Source organism: Aythya marila, assembly GCF_965140915.1.
Source record: "Aythya marila genome assembly, chromosome: 2".
Classification (NCBI taxonomy): Eukaryota; Metazoa; Chordata; class Aves; order Anseriformes; family Anatidae; genus Aythya; species Aythya marila.
In genome coordinates, this window is record NC_139043.1 from 110,767,663 (window position 1) to 110,791,581 (window position 23,919).

At 39.4% G+C, this 23,919-nt stretch overlaps 1 protein-coding gene across 4 annotated transcripts in view; it reads right to left on the bottom strand.

The window, feature by feature from the left end:
• Positions 1-5,825: 5,825 nt before the first annotated feature.
• The window catches only part of LOC309874480 (chloride channel protein C-like), a 77,374-nt gene continuing 59,280 nt past the window's right edge, over positions 5,826-23,919 (bottom strand). For 3 of the 4 annotated variants that reach the window (XM_082752692.1, XM_082752691.1, XM_082752690.1), the window contains 4 exons: positions 23,275-23,454; positions 10,198-10,294; positions 9,103-9,198; positions 5,826-6,938 (listed from right to left, as the gene is read on the bottom strand). In XM_082752692.1, the coding sequence (XP_082608818.1) occupies positions 6,720-6,938; positions 9,103-9,198; positions 10,198-10,294; positions 23,275-23,454 (592 nt within the window). In that variant the 3' untranslated portion in view covers positions 5,826-6,719. Of the gene's footprint in view, positions 6,939-9,102; positions 9,199-10,197; positions 10,295-11,627; positions 11,722-23,274; positions 23,455-23,919 lie in introns of those variants that run through there. The other variant, XM_082752693.1, reaches the window with a different exon arrangement.

The window sequence follows — 23,919 nt, forward strand, 5'->3', positions numbered from 1 at the left end:
CCACAACATTAAAGACAACACTAGTTATTTTGTCTTCATCCTCAAGGCCACAAATAAAAGCCTACATCACAGACATTTTTATGCCATTTATGCCAGTAATTTGTTTCTCATGGAAAGTGCCCTTCTGTATGTAGATGCAGTTATAAGTCTGCTTTCTCTTGAGGTGTTCCCTAAGCTTTTCTTCCAGCTCTTATTGCTGAGGCCTTCCCTGGAGATCTCTCTAATGGTGCTTGCAGCTTTATTTTTCATCCCACATACTGGAAGAACCCCATCTTCAACGTTTACTGTGGATCTCTTCTTTATTTTCTTTGGTCTTCCATCTCTGTTGCCACCAACATGCAAACAATTTAAGGAGAATTCTTTTTGGATGAGGGAAGCAAAAGAATGAAGCAGAGGATAATAGATACAAAATGAGCATCTGTGGCTGAGAAGGGTTCCATGTTGGGCAGACATTAAAAACAACAGCAAACAAATACAAAATTAATTAACTGGAGAACTTACTGAGGACTACATGAGAAACAAGATACAGAGGTAAAAAAAAAAAACATAGCCTGTCCTCCTGAGAAAGCCAGAGAGGCTGCTGACAAGTGAGTTTATCATTCTGTGTCCTGCCAACCTCCTATTACAGTTTCCAGCAACCATTAGGCCACCCAAGTCCTACTGTCAAAAGAGCTGGATGCTCTCACTGACAAATGTAAAGAGCTGTGGAAAAAGACGTCCAAACCCAAAAGCCTCACACACAGCACCTTACGTCTTTTATAAAACCACCCTGAATGATTTCCAAAATCACAGCCAGGCCCTAATGAACAATTTTTGAAAACAATATTGTGGATGTGTCTGTTACCACGTTCAGTGTATAATTTTAATTTCTTCATTTCTAGTTACTCTGTGCTAATAGACATTATGGTCCTTTCAAGGAACAGCAGAGAACAATGCTGCTGCACTCAGTCAGGGACATCTTCTGGAAGGAGAAAGGAATTGTGATTTTCCAAGAGCAGTTGAGCAACTTTTCAGAGGCGGAAAAAATGGAGTGCAAAGCAAGTCAGACGGAGAGTGGAGAATCGCACAGGGAGGAGCGGGCAGCACAAGCAGAGACAGGAGAGCTCTGAGAGAGGCAGGAAAGACATTCAGAACCAAGTCTCCAAGGTGATGGATGTAAGCATTTCTCCCAGGATGTTAGGTGTATTGTGAAGACTGTTACAAAGCTGAAAGTCACTGAAAATGGTGGGCTGAAAGACCAGAACATAGGGAAACAGTGGGTAATAGGAGAAAAGTCAGAAAAGGGTTAAAAACCCTTAGTTTCCATTGTCTCCAAGTTTCTTTAGAAATTTGTTGTTTTAGCTTATCTCTTAATGAAATTCTTGCACTCTTTGGCAGCATATATACTAAAATTTAAATGAAGCTGAGAGAGATGAGGAGAAGCTGAGAGAGATGAGTCCATTCAGCTTGGAAAACAGGAGGCCCAGGGGACACTTGACAGCTGCAACTACCTGACCTCAGGGTACAGAGAAGACAGAAGCTGACCTTTCTTGTAGATGCACTGTGACAGGCAACAGACACATGCTGGAGCATGGGAAATTCCAATAATACATAAGAAGAAAAAAAAAATCGCCATGAAGGCAGTCAAGTATTGGGATGGAAGTTGTGAGATCTCCATATTGGGAAGTACCCAAGGCTTGACTAGACATGGTCCCGAGCAACCTGATCCAATCAGAGCTCTTTGAGTGTGGAGGTATTGGACCAGACAACCTCTAGAGGGTCCCTTTCAACATCAATTGTTCTGTGATACTATGAAACTCAGCTTTCCAGATTGAAAGATCTGATGTTTTCAGATGTTCTTCACTTTAAAGACAAGGTGCAAGAAAGATCTTTGAAAGAGATCCAGTCTGTCCAGACTGCTTAATGTCATGACATATTTGTTACTACTGTTGATGGCATTTCAGATAAATGTTACTCCTTCCTATTTGTATGTCCTGTAAGACACAGCTGTCTCAGGTGCTTGATTCACCAAGCCATTTTACATCTCTTCTTTCTGTTTTACCTCTGTGCCCTGTTCTCAATACATAGCTTTCATCAAAAGTCCCTGTCCCATTGCTTACCACATGAGGATTAAAATGGTGTCTGCAGACGGTAGTCATACTATTATAAGGTAATAAAGCTCAAAATAAAAACAGTTTCCTTCTTTTTTTTTTTTTCCTTAATGGAAATGTATATCCTCATCTAGTACTTATCCTATCTCCCTACATTGTAAATTACAAATGATAGTCACAGATTAGATAACTGCATATGCACATACACATGCTTACATATATACCTATACGCACATACCAGCCCTATAAAGTCTTGTGCATTTAATGTTTTCCATCTCATGCTTCCACAGAAAACCCATACCTCATGTATTTGCAGTGCAGTGACTCAGCACTGGTCCCATCCTTTGCTGTGCTGACCTGTCATGCCTTCCCTTGTTCTACTTCACAAGTAAGACATCAATATTGAGAATAAAAGACATCAGGAGTCCACAGTTCTCCTTTTCGATTTGCTGCAGATTCACTTTCCAGTGCTCAGTAGGCTGTTTCATATCCTTATATCAGCCCCACTATAACCAAGAGGTGCACCATCACAGCAGAGCTCTTTGCAAACATAAACTGCACAGAAATATATTTTTCTTTTTCTGTATCCCCTTCAAAATAAAATACACAGAAACTGGTAATTCCCCACAGTTCTATGCTGGCAAGGTATAAAGAAAGGCCTCCGTGACAGAACATGGAGTCTTTGCACAGAATCTATGATCTCAGATAAGCAGGACTGGCCAGTTTTCATGAGTTACTGCAAGTCAGTCAAGCATTTCAGTAGATCAATACTAGCTATTGATTACAATCACACAGTGTCTGTTATTCTGGTTCTTTCAGTACCTCAAGTAAGCAGCAGTAACTCCTCGTGTTTGAACCCTGATGCTGGCATTCCCACGTCACACAGTGTTAGACATCCAGACAACTGTGCTGATCATATATTTCCTCTTACTTTAATAGGCCTTTCAGAAATGAACAAGCATTCCCTTGTATACTACTATGGTTCCCATCGCTTGATGGTCACACTTAATTAACCACTAGTTTAGTAGAGAGCTGGTTACACTTCATTTCATTAAGTGATTTCATGATCACCAGAGGTACACTGACAGCTCTGTTAGCTGAAGCTGTGTGAAAAGGGGCAGTGGAGACAACAGGAACATTTTACAGCACTTCCTCATCAGTGATTTTCCAGGAACCGCTCAGAGTACAGCAAGTTCCATTCCCATTCCTTTTTAGCTTTTTTGACTCAAGGCTATCTCAGCTTTGAGGTTACATAGACCATACACTATTACTAATACCTTTAGCAATGTTGGTTCCTGAGTCCTTGAAGTCATCATTTTCATATAAAGAGTATATTAAGAATTTCTTCATTGTTTTTCCCTCCTTCAGACCTCCTTCCTTCATGGTCAGCAAATAAATGCAACTGAAGAAGGACAACATCAACTTTAAAAATGTAATCAAGAATAAATGGGAAAACAACAAAATTTTAAAGGGTTCAACAGCATGATAAACTGGGCAATTTAAAAACACATGGCAGTCAATTCTAACATGTATAAGTATCAGATGACAGGAAATATACCACCAATATTACATACATGTACATTAGATAAGAACATGCACATTAAAGGATACCTGAAGAAAAACAGGTTAAAATACGCATGCAACAAAAAAATCTTCTCACAATAGTTTAGGCACATTCATGCAAATATGTAATGGACAGATGTTTTAATGTTTCTAATATGAAAGCATTTTTTTAAATTAGATAGGGGGATATTTGCATCACTGTACTTCGAACCCATATCTAAATTTCCGTCTGCCTGTTTTTTAAGCCAAATTTCAGTTTGGCTTAAAAAGAGGAAGAAGTATTAGGAAAAACACAATCACAGAGGGTGAGATGAAAGAAATATATATGCATAGGACAAGCCAAAAATAATGCCAATGATTTGAATTTCATTTAAAGCTCTTTCTCTCTTCCACAGAGGTTTGTGCTCAGAAATTGTGAGGATTTATGAACAGTTTATATCTCCCATAAAAACAGTATCTTTGCTCTAAATATCTATTCTTTAGTTCAGATCAAATGAGGAAATAGCAGAAATTTTACCACTCACTTTAAGCAGACAAGAAGGAAAACAGAAGTATCTTGTGCCAAAGAGTCAAATGATGTGTCTCCTTGTTGCTGCCATTCCTTAGAGACTTGTTTCTGATAAACATCATGAGAAACTTATGTTGATTAAAAGTTTCCTACAAATTGTGTCTGTTCTCATCTTCCTATGTGTGTTATGCTATTACGGCTTGTGATGAGACATTTTTCATTGGAGTCCAGAATATGAGGGAGCCACTTGTTTCAGTAAGTCCTCAGAGGAATTCTGTTTCATCTGTTTTTCTGAATACACATATATTAAATAAAAATAAGTTGATGAATGAATAAAAATAATCTGGCTATTGAGGTCGATAAAACTGCATGGAAAAATGCAGTATGCGTTCTCCCACCCAGCTCACAACACAGGTACAAGATATTGCACGTACATTGTGTGAATTTTTCCTTAGAAACTGCATTTATTACTGACACAGAGCAGGGAGAGTCTCACACTGCCTTTTACAATTGGCTTGCACAAAGTATTATTATGAAAAGTTTATATTCCCATAATATTTTTCACATGTATACTTTGCACAGGAGCTATTGTGGATCAATATCGTTCCAAATTTAAAGGCAGAGTCAATGATATGCCAAACATTTAAGTGATCTGTTCACAGTCAGGTAACGGGTTACTGATATCCTGGCTGTCTCCAGCCCTCATACTCTGCAAAGTACACTCTGGCAACAGTTTGTACTGAGACATTTAGCCACAGATGCTGTCAGCGAAAAGCAATTTCATTTCCCAGGTCTTATGAGTGTGATGCTTTGTGTACACAAGAGATCAAGAAAAAGGAAATCACCAGTGGCCTTTGAACCAAAACCACAAATTCACAGCAAGGTTATTGAGATTTGGTTATCACGAGAAAAAGAGATTCTCACTGCCTTCAGGGGAAATCACTAGGTGTCTCTAGATTAGATGTCCTGTTCTGCTAGCACAAAAACAGCCAGTAAAACTCTGGACTGATCTAGCCCTAATTCCTTCAAGAAAAGCTTTGCATTCTTCAGGTAGGTGAGGCATAGATTGACAGTGACAGTGACCTTACTAATGTACTAATGAGCAAACTATTACTAACTGTAACAGAATATAAACAAACACCCACCTCTATGTCTCTTGGCTGGGTGATTGGCAAGGCATTTCTCATCCCGCATATGACATATTTTAACTGGGTGTTTAAAGAGCCTCTCTCATGTATCTACATATGTTTCTGGTCTGCCACCTCTTTATATCGACTGGGACACTTGAGTTTTAAAGTGTTGTGCATTCTCTATGGTGCTACAAAAGCAACATTATTGTTAATAAAGACAAGATCAGCAGAGAAAATAGGAGAAAATCCAACAAATCTTTTTTTCATAGGAGACTCAAGGCTGCATGATTCAAATACCAGAAATTCATTTTCAGGAATTTGGCAAGTTTTTATAACCAGTAAATTATTGCTAGCTTTTCTTGGTATTCATTATAACAACATTAATTCCTTTGTACATACTAGGTTTTAATTTCCAAATCTGTGGGAATCCCACTGGTATTTAACAGAATAAAATTAAATATCAATTACAAAGTCATAGAAGGAAATCTAATAGTGTCTTTGTCCAAAAAATTGTTCACATTAATTTATTAACAACCAGTACTTTCCAAGTTTTCAAACATTGTATCACCACAAAATCATGAAGAATAATTTACTTTTTGTCCAGTTTCTAAATATGCTGCTATCAAAAACTACTCCAACAATTTATCATGTTGCCTCCCCATTATTAGAATTTATCCCATACCTCATTACACATGATCTTAACTAAAAATGTTATCATATCAAGTGGAAGGAGAGAGCCTATTTGAGCAGTCACAGAAATTAGAGAAATGTAAGCAACAGAAAAGCATGTCAGGTTTTTCATACTGAGAAGTGTCATCGAAATTTGGCAGGAGCCTCACAGCCAATATCTTTCTCTTACACTCAATTCTCCCTTTCAATAGCTAATACAGGTAGGCCAATAAGAAAGTCCAATCCCCTGTTACTTTCAGTGGCCTGCCTCTTCCAAGGCAGTATTTCCTTTCAGTTAAACTTATATGTTTCAACATAAAAATGCTGATATGGAAACATTCTCTTTTTTAACAGGCAGATATTCCAAGGTTGAAAATTTAGTCCTTGCTCAAAGGTTTTGCCAACATAACTTTGCTGCTGGGGGTCATGACATTTTCTGGGGGGGAGGCACAGACACAGTGTGACAAAATAGTTCTTGATCTCCATCCTTCACATCTGATTTTATGTGCATCTTCCATAAACACATGAATTCCTATTTTGCTTCACAAGCATTTAAATCAATGAATTTTGCAATCACCAAACAGCTGAAGAGACATAGCTCTGGGCTACAATCCCACATGACTAGAAACAACAGCTTTTAAGTGTCTCTTCTCCAGAAGGGATCAAGTGAAAAAGATTGGATTATTTTATTATGAAGAAGATGGGCTTAAAAAGAAGGGACAAAGCCTGAGAATACATCCACGGCCTTAAATTCAGGGGTTACTCCCCCGTGTCAGGGCTCTGTGATGCCAGCTGGAGCCTTAGCCTCTCCTCCAAGGGGAAAGGCATCAGGTCCTTCCTGGTGATCACCCCAACCACTTGGTTCTGCGGGTCAACAACAGTGAGGTGGCGCAGCCCCAGGGTGCGAAAGATGATATAGGTGCGTTGCAGGGAGAAATGAGCTTGGACTGACATTGCCGATTTGTTTATGTATGGCTCCTGTAAAACAAAGAGAGGAGACAGGGATAACAGAAAACCATGAGTGCACCCCTGCTACACAGTTGGGAAGGAGAGGCAGGGGAAGGAGGCTGGGCAGAGGAGAGGTCCCAGACTTGAGGGACAGGATTCAATAAGAATATTAGTTCTTCTCCTGTTTCCTATCCCCAATTATACCTAAAACATCAGGAAATACCATAGTAAAAAAAAAAAAAAAAAAAAACAACAACAAAAAAAAAAAAAACACTTTCTTTTTTGTTAAACCATCAGGTTCATTCTAAATAAACTATTATGACTGGAATGTACCCAAATCTCACAGGCTGGAAAAGCAAAGTTGAGCTCCGTTGATATGGCCTAAGTTCTTACTTGGAAATAGCCAATGACCCCAATATTTATTAAGTTTTAGATATTTTATAGCTGCTATCTCATTACACAACCATTTATGACATCCTGTAATATTTTGCAGTAAATGCTTATAAAAGTCAGTTCACATAGAAACATAGACTGTGAGGAAGAGGACAAAGAAAACAATCATATAGCTCTTCTCAAGAAGGGGGCTGCAAGTACTAAAGTCTGGTCACTGAAAACTATGAGGGTTACAACTTGATAGGAATACAGCTAAAGCCATTCCATTGTTAACCAATCTGCTCTTTATAGCCTATATAGGTGTTCACTAAGTTTTTATTTTTCACATAATTATACAGTATCCTACTTACGACTTGGCCAGTTTCTGTCAGGGAAGGTGTATTATGCTTCCCAAGTGGATTCTTTGCCAGACCAAGGAAAAATGAAGCAAAGACATCTTAAAATAATATAAAGAAATGCACAGGAGAGAGTGACACATCTGTTCTCCCCCTGTCATTTACACAACTGAGGAAACAGTCAAAGACATAAGGAGGAAAAAGAAATTAAAGGTAAAAAGGTTTCCTTTTCTCTATATCCCATATAATTTTGCTGTGGAACACACTGCCACAGGAAATCATTAAACCCCTAAACTTCACAGTGAATATTTCTGTGGATATCAGAAACAGCTTTCATGAGCAATAGCAACAAGCTGTTAGATGGGATATTAACCTTTGTGCTTCAGGGATCATACCAGGTACAAAAAAGTTAGGTACCAATGAGAAACCTAATTGAGAGGAATGTGTTTCCCATAACAAAAAAAAAAAAAAAAAAGTTGTGCGGCCCACTGGATTGGGTCTCAACAAAGCTGGCTTCTACTCCCATATATGACATTCTTTTGAACTTTGGAAAGCCATGGGTCCTCCCTCCACCTCAGTTTCCCAACCTATTAAAAAGAAGCTATTAAACCAAACTACAATATGGGTATTAAGAGTATTGCGGGCTTAGTAACCTTCCTTTCCTTCTAGCTATTCTCAGAATGAGGAATCCAGACTAGATGGATCTCAAACTTCATTGCATATGAGTAAACAGGAGCTGATTTTATCTTTTTAAATAAAACCCATCTGAATTAGTCTCTCTCATCTAGATTTCCCAGTGTGTACCCTACTTCAGTTTCAGTGCTGTAGACTGAAATTCACTGGGACAGAAACTACATTTATTTTGTTTATAACATGTTTATTTTAAGCCTTGTTCAGTATACCAAACACATTATTGCTTTTGGACCCAGTATTTTAGTACAGTATTTAGGAAATACATGTGGCAATGTCATAGCAGGGATTAAAAAAAAAAAAAAAAAAGGAAAGGAAAGGAAAGGAAAGGGAGAAGAAATATAGCTTTATTTATAAGTTGATGTATAGGCACTGTAGCATAATGGAGACTAAAAACTCAAAAGCATTGCTTTATATTTGCTTTATAGGACTATAAGAGCCAAATAATGACATTTAAATGATCTATTCCATTAACATTGTATCATTTTGTCAATCTGGAATGTATTTTAATCAAAAGCCCCCTTGAAATGGTCTCCTTTGTTGTATTTTCTTTTTGGCTCATTTTATCAACATCTGTTATGTTTATACAATATGAATTAAAACTTCGGAATGCTGTTTGTACTCAGCTACTTTTGTTGAGAATGTAACGTCCCAGGATTGGCAGTGTTTATGTAAATCAGTGCGGCTGACACAGCCATCATAAACAAATGAGAAAATATAACAAACACATTGTTCATGGAGGAAATGTTTGTTTTTAGAGCTGGCTTCAGTCTTACCAGATTGATGAAGAGTTGCTGATACCGGGGATCTGTAGTGTAGCGATTCAGCAGCATGGTTAGGCGCGACAGATTGGGCAGCTTCTCCACTGTTATCTGCAACAGGCAAGAATCCATTTCTCTTTCTTTCTGCACTCCACATTAGAACCGAAGGTTCAAAAGCTTTCCAGTTTGTCTCTAAGAAAAAGTTTTCTAGCAGAGCTCTGCTGGCAGAGCTTGTCCAAACTTTATAAATTCTTTTGCCAATTAGGTTTAAACTAACACTTTAAAATAAAACACTCTTTACTTACAAAAGGATTTTTTTTCCTTAGTGTAGCTGTGTCTCTATTAAAACAATGCAATTTATACTGGCTTAGGGGTGAGATTTTTCACACTATTACTAAGTGGTAATTGCATGATGAAATAGTGCAGAAAAATGCAACAAAACCAGCATCAGCCATCAGCTGAGCTTCAGCCTTCTTCCACAGGCATACCTATTTGTACTCTGGCACCTCATTCCATGCATAATTGCCCTGCTCCTTCTCAGTATTGTTTTGCCAACAAAATCTCCATGTGCAGACCAAGCTTCAGTAATATATGATGACTTTCCAGTTGTTCCTGTATAAACTGCTCAAGCTCCATTACCAGTATTGCTTTGGTAACACATGACTTTCTTTTACCACACTTAATGTTTACTACACCTAAAAATCCTTTCGTCATTTATCAAGGGGAAGAATTCTACATGCTTTTCAAGTTTGAAAGCTTTTACAAATACTAATCATTCGCAGAGGTGTTATCCCATACCAAATTAAATATTATAATAATTCTGCTGTCCATACAGGAGTTGAGAAAGAGAATTGGAACAGCCTATTTGAGAAAGAACATACTTTGCAGGCACTCTTGTGCAACTCTTAGACTCTGATTGACATTATAGTTTATGACAGCTGTCCCTGGAAGGTTTCTAGTCATCCTTTAATTTAAATTGTACCTTACCACTTCTTTCTTTCTTCTCAGCCACATTAATTACATCATTTCTTCATTCATGTAGAGCTCATTCTCAATTACCCAATATGCACACTGATTAAACAGGGAACGATCTGAAAGAAAAGAGGTTACCTTCTCATAGGACAGAGGATGAGAGGAGGAAAAAGACTCATAGTTTGTCTCTGGTTCGAAGATGTGCTCGTTTTCCAGCAGCATGCACAGCTCTAGCCTAAGGTTTAAAAATAAATAAATAAATGAATAAAATAAAAGTAAGAGAGAAGAGGACTTAATTCATTATAATGAGCAAATTTTAAAAAACAAGCACACACTGCTTTACTGTCAGATGTATGGTAGATAGAGTATTAGCAGGCTGACCACATATTTCACCTTCCTAAGTTTCCATCACCAATAGCAGCATCACACAGGTGCTTTATGGTTTAGTTTTGCCTAATTGGACATCACCTACCCTACGCGTTCTTGACCTGGATCAACCTGCTTGGCAGGAACAGCTCATGTACTAGTTTACACCCAACAAGACAATGCCAATAATAGGAAACAACAATCTGCATTTAAGTAGATAGACTGTTGTTCCTGCCCACATCCTTCCCACATCTGTTACATGTAGATGTAACATCTACATTAAAATAAGACCTGCAGAAAATTCATGGCACATTTTAAATCATCGGTGAAACCTTCTCTCACAGGACTGCACTCAAGAGTTCATCAAGGCATTTAATATTCTTGCTGACTTAATCATTTGGGTTTGCATATCTTCATCAATTATTACATCATTTCAAACCTTTTTTTTTAATTAAAAAAAAAAAAAGCCTTGACAAGCAGTATGTTGAAATTATGACATACCTCAGTGTTTCCTTGCTTTCCCCACACACACATACACTCACTCCATCCACACTATCCACTTCCAGCCTTTTAAGTATATTTAGATAACAAACACCTTGGGGACCACCACAAAGCTTTTTGTTTTGCAACATTCTTAACATGATGTTAGCCTTGGTCCATGGTTACAGCTAGCAGCTACTATAGCAGTACAAAGACATGCGACACACTGTTAAATGGTGTGCTTGAGGGACCCAGAGAAGACCAGAGGCACAACTCTTGTTAGCATGTCCAGAGAAATACAAGGGAGGTACAAAGTGGCTCTTGTAAATGGAACACCAAAAATAAGGTGGGAAGTTTTCAAATAAATATTTCCGTATTAGAAAATATCGATTTTCTCAAACTCAAACTTGTCATAGGAATTTACCGGTTTTAACATAACGTCTCCTGGGAAAGATTAAGTCTGCTTCAAGGTGGGATTAGCACTCAACAGCAGAGGACTTACACTAAGAAGACCTGCCTGCCAGTTCCAAAAGCTGGCGGTTAGTGCCCTCCCTAGGGACAGGATATGGAAGAACTAGGTTCAAGCCCTTTCTCCACACTTCCCTTCATAACAAGCACATTAGTGGCGGTGTTTGGCATGTCTTCACTTCTCCAGCTGGAGGGGTTCCACACAGAATAAACAGGAATCTGTAGGAGCGGGTCCCCCACATTCCTGCTGGCTGCCCTGACCAGCAGACTCTTTATTGTTCAATTATTTTTATTCCAAATAGTCTTCCCTTCACTCTTCTGTACTTCTTTGTCCCATGTCTGATGAAGCTGAATCAAAAATGTAAAGATTGCAAAAAATGATAGTAAACTTACTGTGAAATCCCATTGAGCTCTCACACACAAAGATGTAACATTAAACTAATTTCCAGCATATTACATAAACCAACTGCAGTGTCAGATGTTTCTGATGTTTCATATAGTCCACCTTTTCTCCAGATTATACCCAAGATACTTTGGGTGCATCTACCTGTGCATTTTTGTTCAGATCTGAAAGATGCTTTTGAAGCAACCTACCCTGTCAACTCTACCTGCCATGGTTTGGTAAGTATTGCAGAGCAGTCTCCTTCCTTCTAAAACAGTTGCCTGTTTCACTCTGCACATCCACTCGTGCAATCTGTATTTCCTTAAATCAGACATGCCCTTGGTCTCTCATCTAAGGATCTCAATGGGATTTTATGAATGAGTATGACTGTGCCTAGGATATAGGTATCATTCCTTTACAGGAGAAAACATGAGTGTGAAAGTAACTTGTGGAAGAAAATCAGATGTGAAGAAAATCAGTGTCTCGGTCCCCTTTAGAGCACATCCCATCTGCAGGACAAACAAGGAATTCAGACAAGTATTTTTCATCTCCATTCTATATCTGACTGGCTATAGTTTTCATAAAATCTCTTTCACACTGCTAAGGAGAGCACAGCGCAGCAGCAGACCTCCAAGCTAACTGCTGAGAAAACTCTGCTTGGGAAATACTGTGCCCTGGGTTCACATCTCCCCTCCTGGGAAAAGCACGGACCTGCCCTATGCTCCTCACCATCTGCATGCCAGTGTGTGGACATGTCATGTAGACAATTAATGGACTTGGGTTTGAGGGCAATCATGAGAAAACCCTATAAAGAACGGTACAGGCACGCTACAACAGATGAGATCCATTCCCCTCAGACTCCTTTTGGAGGAGGAAAGGGAGAAAAATACAATGTACTCAGAATATATTCACTACAGCAGAGGACATGGAGAAAAAATTAACCCAGTCATGCCCTTTGGTGCTTTACACACTTTATTCTCCAGAGCTCTCTACAGCTTTACAGTTTATGCTCTGTCATAAACAGGTTTCTGATTGTTGTAAGCAAGATATAAATACACAGATCTATATTCTGGTCCTAGATCATCCTGTACAGCTCCAAGAAGTCAATTTCTAGGATGATCTCTGGGCGTCTTGAAAGGAATACTTTCAAGACTTTAATCCTAACATGAATACATAGACTTTAAGTGCAAAAGCTATGATCCACCCTAATCAAACTATTCAGGCCTGCCCATAGTCCAGACTTCACCATTTTCCACTTGAACATCATGGGCTGGAATTAAAAAACCAGCAACATTCACCACAAGCTTAAAGAGCAGAAATGTTTGCTCATCACCAGTGGTTTGTTGGCTGGTTTTGGCAGCTTGCAATTTGCTCAGCACTGCTCTTAACTAAACCCAGCAGGGCGTCACTTAACAAGGCTTTGGGAAGTGTGAGAGAAATTTGGCTAGTCAAAAAAAAAAAAGCACATGCAAACACAGTGAAGGAAATCGTTGGATCATTTCTGATAAGAATCCAAGCCTATTAAAAACTGCCATATTCAAGAGAAAAATGAGCATACATTATTTCACTTGGACTTCCAGAAGTCATGCTTCAGAGGTATAACAACACCACTCTTTGATGTTACATACAACATCCTTCCTATCACATCATCAAGCCTTAGAAAGCAGACCAAACATGTTTCTTGCACTATTTTGTGAGGTTTAACAGGAAGTGCTAGGATTCAGACTTGGACTCTGCAATTGTTCGTTTACTCGTTATTTATTTAAGAAGGAAGAAAACCCTTAAGTAGGGAATCTCATTTCAAAGATACCCTGGCAAGGCACTGTAGTAGTTTCATATGTTCTATCTGTTATAAAACATGCATTATGAAGATACACCTAATTAAGATAACACATTATTATCCCAGTATCCACATGTCAGATTTGGCATGAAAGTCAGGAATGAAAAGTATCTGACAGCTGATTGTGTCACTCTTTTCTTGTCAAGTTGGCCAATTATCTGAGGAAACTACAAATTCTAAATATTGGGGGAGTGACATAAAAAGGAACTACAGCTCCAAAGTAGCTGCAAATGAACAGAAGGAAGATTAAATGGTGATGTCACTGGCAAAAGTATTCAGGGCAGGACTCTCCCAGACTGAATGGATAAAACAACTATAGAGTTGGGGCAGAGGGAGAAGGGAGGGTAGAGAACCTGAAGCATCATTTTTAGCTTGCTTCATAAAGCTTCAGGCTTATTTCTCCTGCATTAATCCACTGCTTTTTTTTAAAAAAAACTACATTTACCTACATTTACTACATTTAACTACATTGCTTTTATTCTTGAGCTTTTATTCTTCAGCCAATATCCATCTCAGCGGGGACCAGCAATTAATGTACTCTGACCAGAATAACACAAATGTCCCTTCCATGTAGTAAAAATCTAATTCTCTCTCAGAGCTTCTCTCAGACATATTTAAAAGCTCAGTGATACTGACTATGAAATTTTGATTGATGCCAGTCACTTGAAATAATGATGACAATAGCACAATAACAAGTGGCAATAAATTGCACACTGCAAAGGCAGAGCATGCCATCCCAAAATCCTTCATGATCTTTCCTCATCCTAAACCCTGATTGGGATTAGATTTATTGTTTTACACCTTCAACTTTCGTAGCAGTTAAAATGAACTGAGTGCTCAGAATATCTTGCAGGATTTGATCACTGCTTTGCTCTCAGCAGAAGTTCTTGCATAAACATGCAATGCTTGCAAAAGGACACAATGAGAGAAAATTCTTACATGAACTGCAAAATATACATGCTGTTTAAGAACAGTTATTTTTACATTCTAATAAGCTATCTGCTAGTATACTAAATACATTTTTCCTGGCTTCAAATAGCATTGTACCTTCATTAAATGGTTAAAACAAACAAACAAACAAAAAAGCTATTCTGCATATGGCAAATGACAGTAGATAAGAACTAGGTCACTGAAACTGATTTAAAATCCACCAAACCTTCACCTTTCACAAAATAAACCCTCAGATTACAGGGTTGTTTCAGGTTACGCAGCCTAAATCATTAGTGTTTACTTATGTGTTTGGTTCTTCAAACCAAGAAGGAGCTTTGCAAAAGTTTTTGGCATTTGACCTATATGATGATAAAAAGGTCATTATCAAGCACCGGACTGAGGTTTTCCAGAGCTAAGGTCAAGTCCTGTCTATGCCCCACAGCCTTTCAAAGGATGCTGAATAAATATTTAATCTCTGTGCCTCAGTCTTCAGATCTACTTAACAGGCATTTCTTCTACCTCAGAGCTGTGTTTTGAGGTTAATACTCATTACTTACATTGCCTTCTGTTTTATGGACACCATAATCAGGGTGAATGAGCAAACAGTAAGTCTGTGGTCTTAACATGAAAATGCAAAGGCTGCTGTAAATAAACTGCAAACACAAACAGTATTTCAAACCTACAGAAAGACTAGATCTTAGAAAATTATGAAAACTTAGGATCGGATTTACATTTCCCTACCGGACGGCTTGTTACCAGGCAGATTTTCAGTTTCAGCGGAACCTACCACACGCTGAAATGACAGGACAAGTATGTGATCAGTCTTTCCATTCACACACCAGTTTTCCCCATGCCTATATTTGATTTCGACATTTAACAAGACTCTGCACTTGCCTAAAAGCCACCCACATGCTGCAGCGAGGCTGCATACGTTTTTAATTTGGCCTTTTGAGTGAGCACACAGCCTCTGCAGCACTCCAGCTTTCCCTCCAAAGGTGCCGTCACAAAGCCCTGCAGCACCTGCACAATTATTCCTATGGCCAAACAGGCCTACTAATTTTAAAAGTATCATATAATGTTGCTCTTTGGAAGAAAAGTTTCTCACTTAGGATGCAGAATAAAACCACTGCCACAGACTCTATAAACCTTCCTCCATCTGTGTTACTCATGAGCTGCAGTGCCCCAGGACCCTGACAATACATGGGAGGATCGTAATGTCAAGAGCTTTTGTTGAAAGTGCTGGATTCCATTTATTTTAATAGGCAAGATCACTGTATAGTGTATCATTGAAATTAACTGGATCAGCTTTTCAAAAGCAGGAGTCCAGACAGTAAAAACAAACAATGTGCTGACAGATTCTACCCTCTCCCATGGAAATCAAGTAATCACACCACCACTTTGATATTGCAGTCTGTTCCCTAGCCTGCACACCTAAAAATAGCGCCCAAGTCCCTAACGTGTTCCCCCTCCCCTTTTTTCTTCTTTGCTGGCTCAGTTTAGATGCAGCCTTCAAACCACTGCTGATGGTGTTTCTAGCTTTGATCAGAGCAGAACCACCATTGCACAGGGCTTACAGCAAAGGGACGGGGAGGAGGCAGGCAGAAAGCTGTCCGTGATCTCCTAGTACAAAATAAAACCTTGTTTTTATCTCCATATATTGCATGAACTTTGCGGACTTCTGTGTTTGATTGAGTAACTTAACTTGAGTAAATTCCTGTGATCTAAACTTAGCAACCTCTCCATAACAGAGCCAGAAGGAAGAGGCTCTCCAAGAAGCTTTCAAATCTGTATCAGTTATTTCATGAATGCCAGCAACAAGGCTGTCATAATATTACATTCGATATCGCTAAGCTCAGTAATTAATTTTTGCATTAAACTTTTGGGTCTTGATTTGTCTTTAATGTTCCATTTGCCCCTAAGCTGCTGTATTGCATTGCTTACTGAAAGCAAGTGCTTCTCCTACTGCTAAGAAAAATAAAGGTATATCCTCATTAAACAAGTGTGCATAGCCTCTGCACACATGTGCATGCACACACCTTGAGAACAGTGTTTCATTAGTCCCAGCTGGGAGGGCAGATTAAAGAAAAGTAACAGCAACGGTACCTACCACCTGACTTATCTATAACAGTTTGCAATGTTTTATCTCCTTTCCCACAGCACGTATCAATACACTATACTCGTTTTTTCTGAAGTGCTTGGCAGAACACATTCCTGACTCACAATGGTTTCTGTTCACTGCACTGACCAGAGGCAACTCATACCTAATAAACTGCCATAAAATACACATCCACACACCACTTTGGATCAATGATTTCTCTGTTAAAGGATGTTACTGTGTAATACAGCTTTAAGTTTTCAACTTTGTCATATTTTCTAAACTCTGATCTCTTCAATTTACTTTCAGTTATGTGACATTCCCCTTTAGTGGAGTGAAAGCATGCATTAGCTAAACAATGTGGTTTGGATTTAGTGTTCCCATGCATCATCATGAAAATGTTTGTCTCAGCAATAGTGTCATTATTGTTACTGGGAACAGCTGCTCTACCATGTCTTTCGATCGTGGAAAACAGCGCGTCTCCCTTCTCAGACCAGTTTACAAGCTGGGAAATTAAAGCAAGGCTAGCAAGCAGGAGGGTTACAAGGACACAGCGTTCTCTACCTGCCTTCCTCCTACCACAAAGGAAGCAGAAAGCGCAGTGCTGCAAGAACAGCAACAAAATAAATGATGTACACAGAAATGTAGTTTGGCTCCCTCCTCTGGTAGCTCTTCTTCCTCTGGCCTGGGGACTAGCATGAGCCCTCAGGTGCAGCTCTCAGGCAGCTAAGCTCCATTAGCGGTGGCATCCTTCGAGCAAGAAACAATTAGAGCAGGGAGTTTGCTGTTCATCAAGTTGTTTAATATCTCCCCCGAGTTTCAGAAGTGGGAAGCTGTAATTCTATGCACTCTTGCCCACACTCCCAGCTTCGCTGAAGCAAGTTTCCGTACCCAGCTCTGTGGCAGCGACGCCATCCCACTGGACTCGCTGTACTCCAAGGGCTTCAAGCCGCTCAGCTCCTGCCAGCTGCACATCTCCCAGGAAATCTCACCGCAGCCACAGCTTCCCACTTCATCACACAGAGGCTCAGGCTCTAGCTCACCTTCCTGAGCAAGGCCTTCCTGAACAAGGTCATTAGGCTGTCACTTCAGATGCCAGGAGGGTTGGAAGTGATGATCTTTAAGGTCCCTTCCAACCCAAGCCACTCTATGCTTCTACAATAAGATGGATTTTCAAGTAAAATCTCTTCTGCAGCATATTAGACCTTTTTAAAATGTCCTCAAATGGAAAACCATGTTTTCAGGAACTAGTAATAACTAGGCATTTCTGAACATCCACTATTTTTTGATTTTTCAACTACACCACGGCTTTTGAATATTTCTCCTCTTATTTAGAGCACTAAGTTCTGCTTTTTCTTTAGGTTTCCAACTATGTTCTGAAAATGGGAATTGGGCACTTTGAGCATCTCACTTGTACACTCCCATAAAGCATACAAAATTTGCAATAAAGTAGTACAAATATAATGACCATGTAAACTACAAGGACATTTGACATCTTTACCAACAATATTTTTATTGTAATTTCTTTTGGGACCCAAAATAATAATTTCCATCAACCACAAATGCTGAAGTTTCAGCAGACTTGATGGGTGGGAAGAGACGGGGTTTCCTAGGTGAAAAAAACACACAAAAATGCAGGCATGATGCCAGAAATGTCACATCCTGTACAGAAGTAGCAGAAAACCAAGTTTTACTCATTTCTGCTTACATATATTTTTTCTGTACAGTCTGCTTATGGTCAAAGATATTGTGGTTTCTGCATAATTACTTTCTCCCAATCAAACTAAATTGAGCAAAAAAAATTTCCTTCAGCTAAAAGATAGACAAACAAAATGCAGAGTAATAGCTAACAGCTGTGTAGGTAAGAGTGCAAAGGCAAAAACGAGGAATCCTTGAGCCTCACAATAGGAGAGCCGTGCATGGTACAGGTCTGAGAGAGTCAAGGCATGAACAAAATGGCTTATTTGTTATAGTAAAATTCCCTAATGGGCTACTCAGTGGTATTCATCAGCCCAGTAGTCTCTCCAGGAAAACTGTATCAAAGTGGTGTGCAAGGTAGAAATTAAGATAGCCAGGCAGCACTCCAGCTTCTGCCTCTGCACCGCTGCTCCTTAAAGGAAATGAAGTGGACCGAGCCTGGCCTAACAAGCGACCAGCATCCACCTGCTTTTCTTCAGTGAATGCCGGGAGTGTTTAACTGCAGTACGGAAACCCCAAACCTTCCATTTCCCTGGAAAAAGTGAATTAAAGGCAAGGACATCCACTGACACCAGAACCACCTTCAGGAGCAACGTGGCATTTATCAGTCACAGACATACAGGGAACCTAAGTGCATTAAGGGATAAACAGAATCTCAGAAAAACATCTAGGTAGAGAGCATGTTATTGTCCATTTTGGTGGAAGAAATCAGAAAGGATGTGAGTGTCACACAGGCATGTAGAGGGAAGTGATCATGCATGGGGGATTGCACAGATTGGCAGCAAAGATGTTCCTGATGACCATGAAAGACCACCACCCTCCATGTTATATCCCACCCATGTCCACGGGCAAGGAAAAGAAATGAGTTACCTACAGCTTTCCTCCACAAACCCTCCATGTCTTCTGTTTTTACTACAGTTTACATTTTAAAGTAATCTCTGGCAAAGGAAGATGGATCAACAAAACATAAGTGGTGATGTGTCTAATCTCTTCATCATGTCACAGAACCACTTCATTGCCCTACAGCAGCCCTACGCTAGTACATTGTAACACGTGTGGAAGCAAAAAAAAATAGTTCTTTTTTCAGTTCTGGTCTCACAGAAATTAGGCAGAAACACAACTCTATCTTTTCCTTCTGGAACAGGATCTGCAGCCACAGACTACAGCAGCCAAGACAAGAGACAGTGGACCCCCCAAGCAACTCCTCAGTATGTATTTACAGCCTCACTCAATGTCTCTGGCCGAAGCCTCCAGGGAAGGCAGGCAGCGGTCCTGTCCTCAGGCCTCTCTGAAGAATGGGTTCCACCTGGGGCACAGTTGTCTTCCTAGCCAGAAGGGCCTGCAACGTAGGCCATGACATTCACAGCTCTCAGCAGACTCTGGGCAAGCACATTCATAACAGCCCAGCTCCCTTTCTGCAGATGCTGGGGGGTAGATGGGGCAGGCATTTCAGCTGCAGTGCAAAAGAATAGCCTGTTGTATTCTCATGTGCAAGAATCTTCATTGTTGGGGAGAAATGAAGGCGGGGAGGCAGTCCCTGAGCACTCTGCATTGCACACAACAGGTCGAGCATCCCTATCAGTGCTGTGCATCTAGCTCACCAGCCACATGTTCCTCAAACACAATTCTGCAAGGGTTTCCCAGGCATGCATACAGCACTGCCTATGGCAAAGTGTCAAGAGTGTTACTCTGAGGAGATCTTTGTTTTGGAAACTGGCTTCTCAGCTACAGCTTGCTTCCTCTTTAACAATTTTAAAGCCAAGGAGTTTTCTTTAGTAGTTGTTTTCATTTTTAGTCTCTACTGCTTACTCGACTAGGGAAGATAACAGCTTCAGATTTAGGTCACCCAAGTAAAAATGTGTTTGGTGATCTCATCTTGATACCCAGTAGGTAACTATCCAGATCACAAAGATTAGGTGAAAAATCTGGCCCCACTAAGCAGGACTGGAAGATTATTTTTTTTGTCTGTTTGTTTGTTTTTTAATAAAATTGGAGTATCTGTGTGTTTACTCAGGCCAGCACTGAGGTGCATTTGTAGGTCCATGCAAGTCCCAGCCAACACTTCTTGGCCACAGTCCTGGCATTTGTTAAGAACTGACATTGACCTTTTCTTTTCAAAGGGTGAAAATCGTACATATGTATTACAAAAATAACAACACTCTGTCCTTGTACAGAAATTCTCACCACTGCAGTTTCCAAGTGTGGGCAAATACTGAAAAACTTTTGCATTCAGTCAAATTTTCAGTGTTATTTCCATGCACATTTAACGAGAAGAAGTACAGAAACACACATAAATGAGAAACAGTAAGAAAAAAATAAGAGTTGCTGCTGCCTTCAAGCAAGCTTAGCAGATAAGATGCTTCTTTTCTTTCTTTAGCTCTTTGCCCCCATTTTTGCAATGTAATACCAACATTTTTGTGCCATATTTAAAAAAATAAAAAAATTTAAAAAAAGAATCAATAATAATGCCTAAGGCAATTCTCAAGAAACATCATGGCAATTATTATTGCATCTTCCCTCATCCACCTTTTCAAAACATGACAGGCAAGCTACATTTTCTCCACTTAAACGCTGTTGATGTACAAGATGGAAAAACAAATGATCCTTTTTCTGCCTATGGCTATGTCACCTCCACATGGAATTGCATTAGATCCTCCACAGTAAGAGGCTGAAGAGCACCTTTTTCCTTTGTGGAGTTCACAGCATTTCTCATCTTCATCTTAACAGTTACGTGCCACAAGAGCTGTAATTTTATGACTAAGATGGAAAACCAGAGCCTAACTACTTATGGTTATGAATACGATAATTCCATGATGCATCACATTTTTGGAGGCTTGTTTCAGAGGGTGGCTGCAGAGCATTCCTTTCCTAGTGTTGGTGAGGACCCATAGCAGAAGAGCAAAGCCGCGTGCGGTCACTGCTGGGAACAAGGTATCCAGAGATCATCTCAGAAATTCTCAGGCAGCTGGGCATGCGGTGGGGCAAGGAAGGGTGTTGATAGAGCATGCCAGAATGCAATACTTGCTCCCAGACAACCTCTCTGTATGGGTTTCACTGCCGTGGGCAGCAAATAATGGACTGGATCAAAAAAAAAAAAAAAAATGCTTCTGCTTTGCCAACCATTTAAAGCAATATCTGTTTTACTCAAAACAGTCTAACAACAACTCATTTATGCTGACAATGGCAGGAGAAAAGCTTTTTCATTCATCCTTTTTAAGGCTCTAGCAGAATGTATTCATAAAAGAGCTCTAGCAATTAAGCAAGCCACAAGCCTACCAGATTTGTCAAGTAGCATCAGGTTGTCTCTAAAGGTGCCTCTCTTTGGGATGTCCTCATGATCATCCCTCTGACCTCCCTTTCTGCTTGGTTCCACACAACATCGCTCTGTGCTGCAAAGCACAACTGTATTTGTGTAAACTCAGCATACTTCTCAGCAGCCTGGGACTCTCCCTGCCAGGTAATTTGATGAATTAATGAGGAAATGATGAGACTATAAATTTAATTTAAAAGGAGCTTTGGCTGGGTCAGTTGTTAGCATTTTCTAGTTTTATTTTTGAGGACAGATGAGAACTAAACAAGTACACTAGTATATGGTATATCTTCCACACTGGTGCACGCTGTGGACTATCACTCAGAAATTTAGGTTTTAGTGCCTTAGCACATTTCTTATTAGCGATATTTATGACAAGGGAGCAAGTATATATACCACATACAAGTATATGATCTCGCACTTACGGATGTCATTACTCCTTCAGGCCACTGCAAACCAATCTCCACTGTACAATTCTCTCATTACAAGCAGATAATTCTCTAAAAGGTTCACACAAAGTGTTTTATTTGACAGTGAAGCGAGTTAACAATTTTTTTAAAAATACTGATTCCCTTTCCATCTTCATGTCCAAAACTGCAGCTAACCATAGAGCAATAGATGAGGTAGTGTGATCCAGCTGCCAGTATTTCATCCTTGAAAAGCTGTTACAAAGCAGGCAAGGAGACAAGCCCTAACTAAATTTCCAATGATGATACATGGATAACGTTTTTCCCCATCCAGATCAATAGAAGAAAATACATTTATCCTGGACTGATCACAGATAGCTACAAACTGCCACCCAGTTAAGAGGTTAAACTAGAAGGGGATAAAAAAAAATCTACAAGGAAACATATAAGAGCATATGGTCATTCAAGACAAAGGACAACATGTCTGTATTAAGGTTATTGGAAGCTACGTTCATAGAGCTTTGCTTCGTGAAATCCTGTGCAATAGCAGTTGCATATGCACCTTTTCCTTTCCTATAGGATACTCAAGGTGGGAATTAAGTCACTGCTTCTCCCACTCATGACCCACCACCACTCAAAGAACAGTCTTAAGGTACCTTCCTGAAAGGATGGAGTCACTCTTGATCTCACATGAAATACAGTACCAGAAATATTTCATTTATCAGGATGTTTTATATGCCTTTTGAGAGCCCCTAGTATGCAAGGATTCTTTTAGCCTAATTCTCGTTTACACTGCATGTTTCTTCCAGTGACTTTGTTGCTTATCTCATCTGTGATATGATTTACATTAATGCATTTCCTTTAAAAGCATACACTAATAAAATGAAAAAATGTGATGGGGGAACAGGCCAATTCTGAACTGGTGTGGGATCATTTCATGAGTAACTAGATTCAAATCCCTTTACTGTCTCTGTGAACCTTTAAGGTTATGAATGGAAATTTAACCTTTTTCTACAATTCACACAAGATCATTTCATTGACGGTCTTCAATAAACCTTTGATAATAAAGACTGGCGTGTTCCTCAATCTCTCCAAGGTCCTTTCTTAAAAGAACACCTGCTGTTCATGCTAAAGTAGGAAGAAGCTTCATAACCATCCCATATGGTCTTCAAAAATGCTTTAAGAAAAAAACATCGGAAAAATGGCCATAAATATCACATAATTTGATAGCGTTTTTACCTTTTAATGGTTCCCTGAAACACCTCTGCGTGGTCTGGCTTGGGCCTGCAAACCACTGGGAATCCACCGTGGCTTGTACTTGCAAGAAGCTGGGCCAAGGAAGCAATGTTTTCCTTTAGGTGAAGGACTCTGACGTGAGGCTCCATGACATCCCTGGCAGAGAACAATTCCAGGTTCAACCTGAAAGACATAAAACAGACAGACAAAGTATTATTTAGTAAACAGGAAATAAGGCATACTGTGCCACGTTAACATTTGACGAGTTTATAATACTTCAGTAAATTACTTCAAGATGGAAATCAATCTGCTTTATTTGTAAATGTAAAAAAAAAAAAAAAAAGGTAATTATACAGTAAAACTGCTTATCAAGCATAGCCTTTCTTTGTGTGAGAGATGATAAATTCTACCATATGTATGACATAGTCATCCTAGTCAAGGTATCACAAGAGCCATTTGTCAATTTGCACGACTTTTCTCATTAAAAAGAAAAAAATTAAAAAAAATATTAAAAAAAAAGATTTTTAATCTGAACTGAAATCCTCTGGAATTCTGACTGATATCAAATAGTTTAATGTTAAACACTTTAGAGAAATTCAGGCTCACGATCTTTATTGCAATTTTTTCTTTCATCAGTAACGTCTAGGA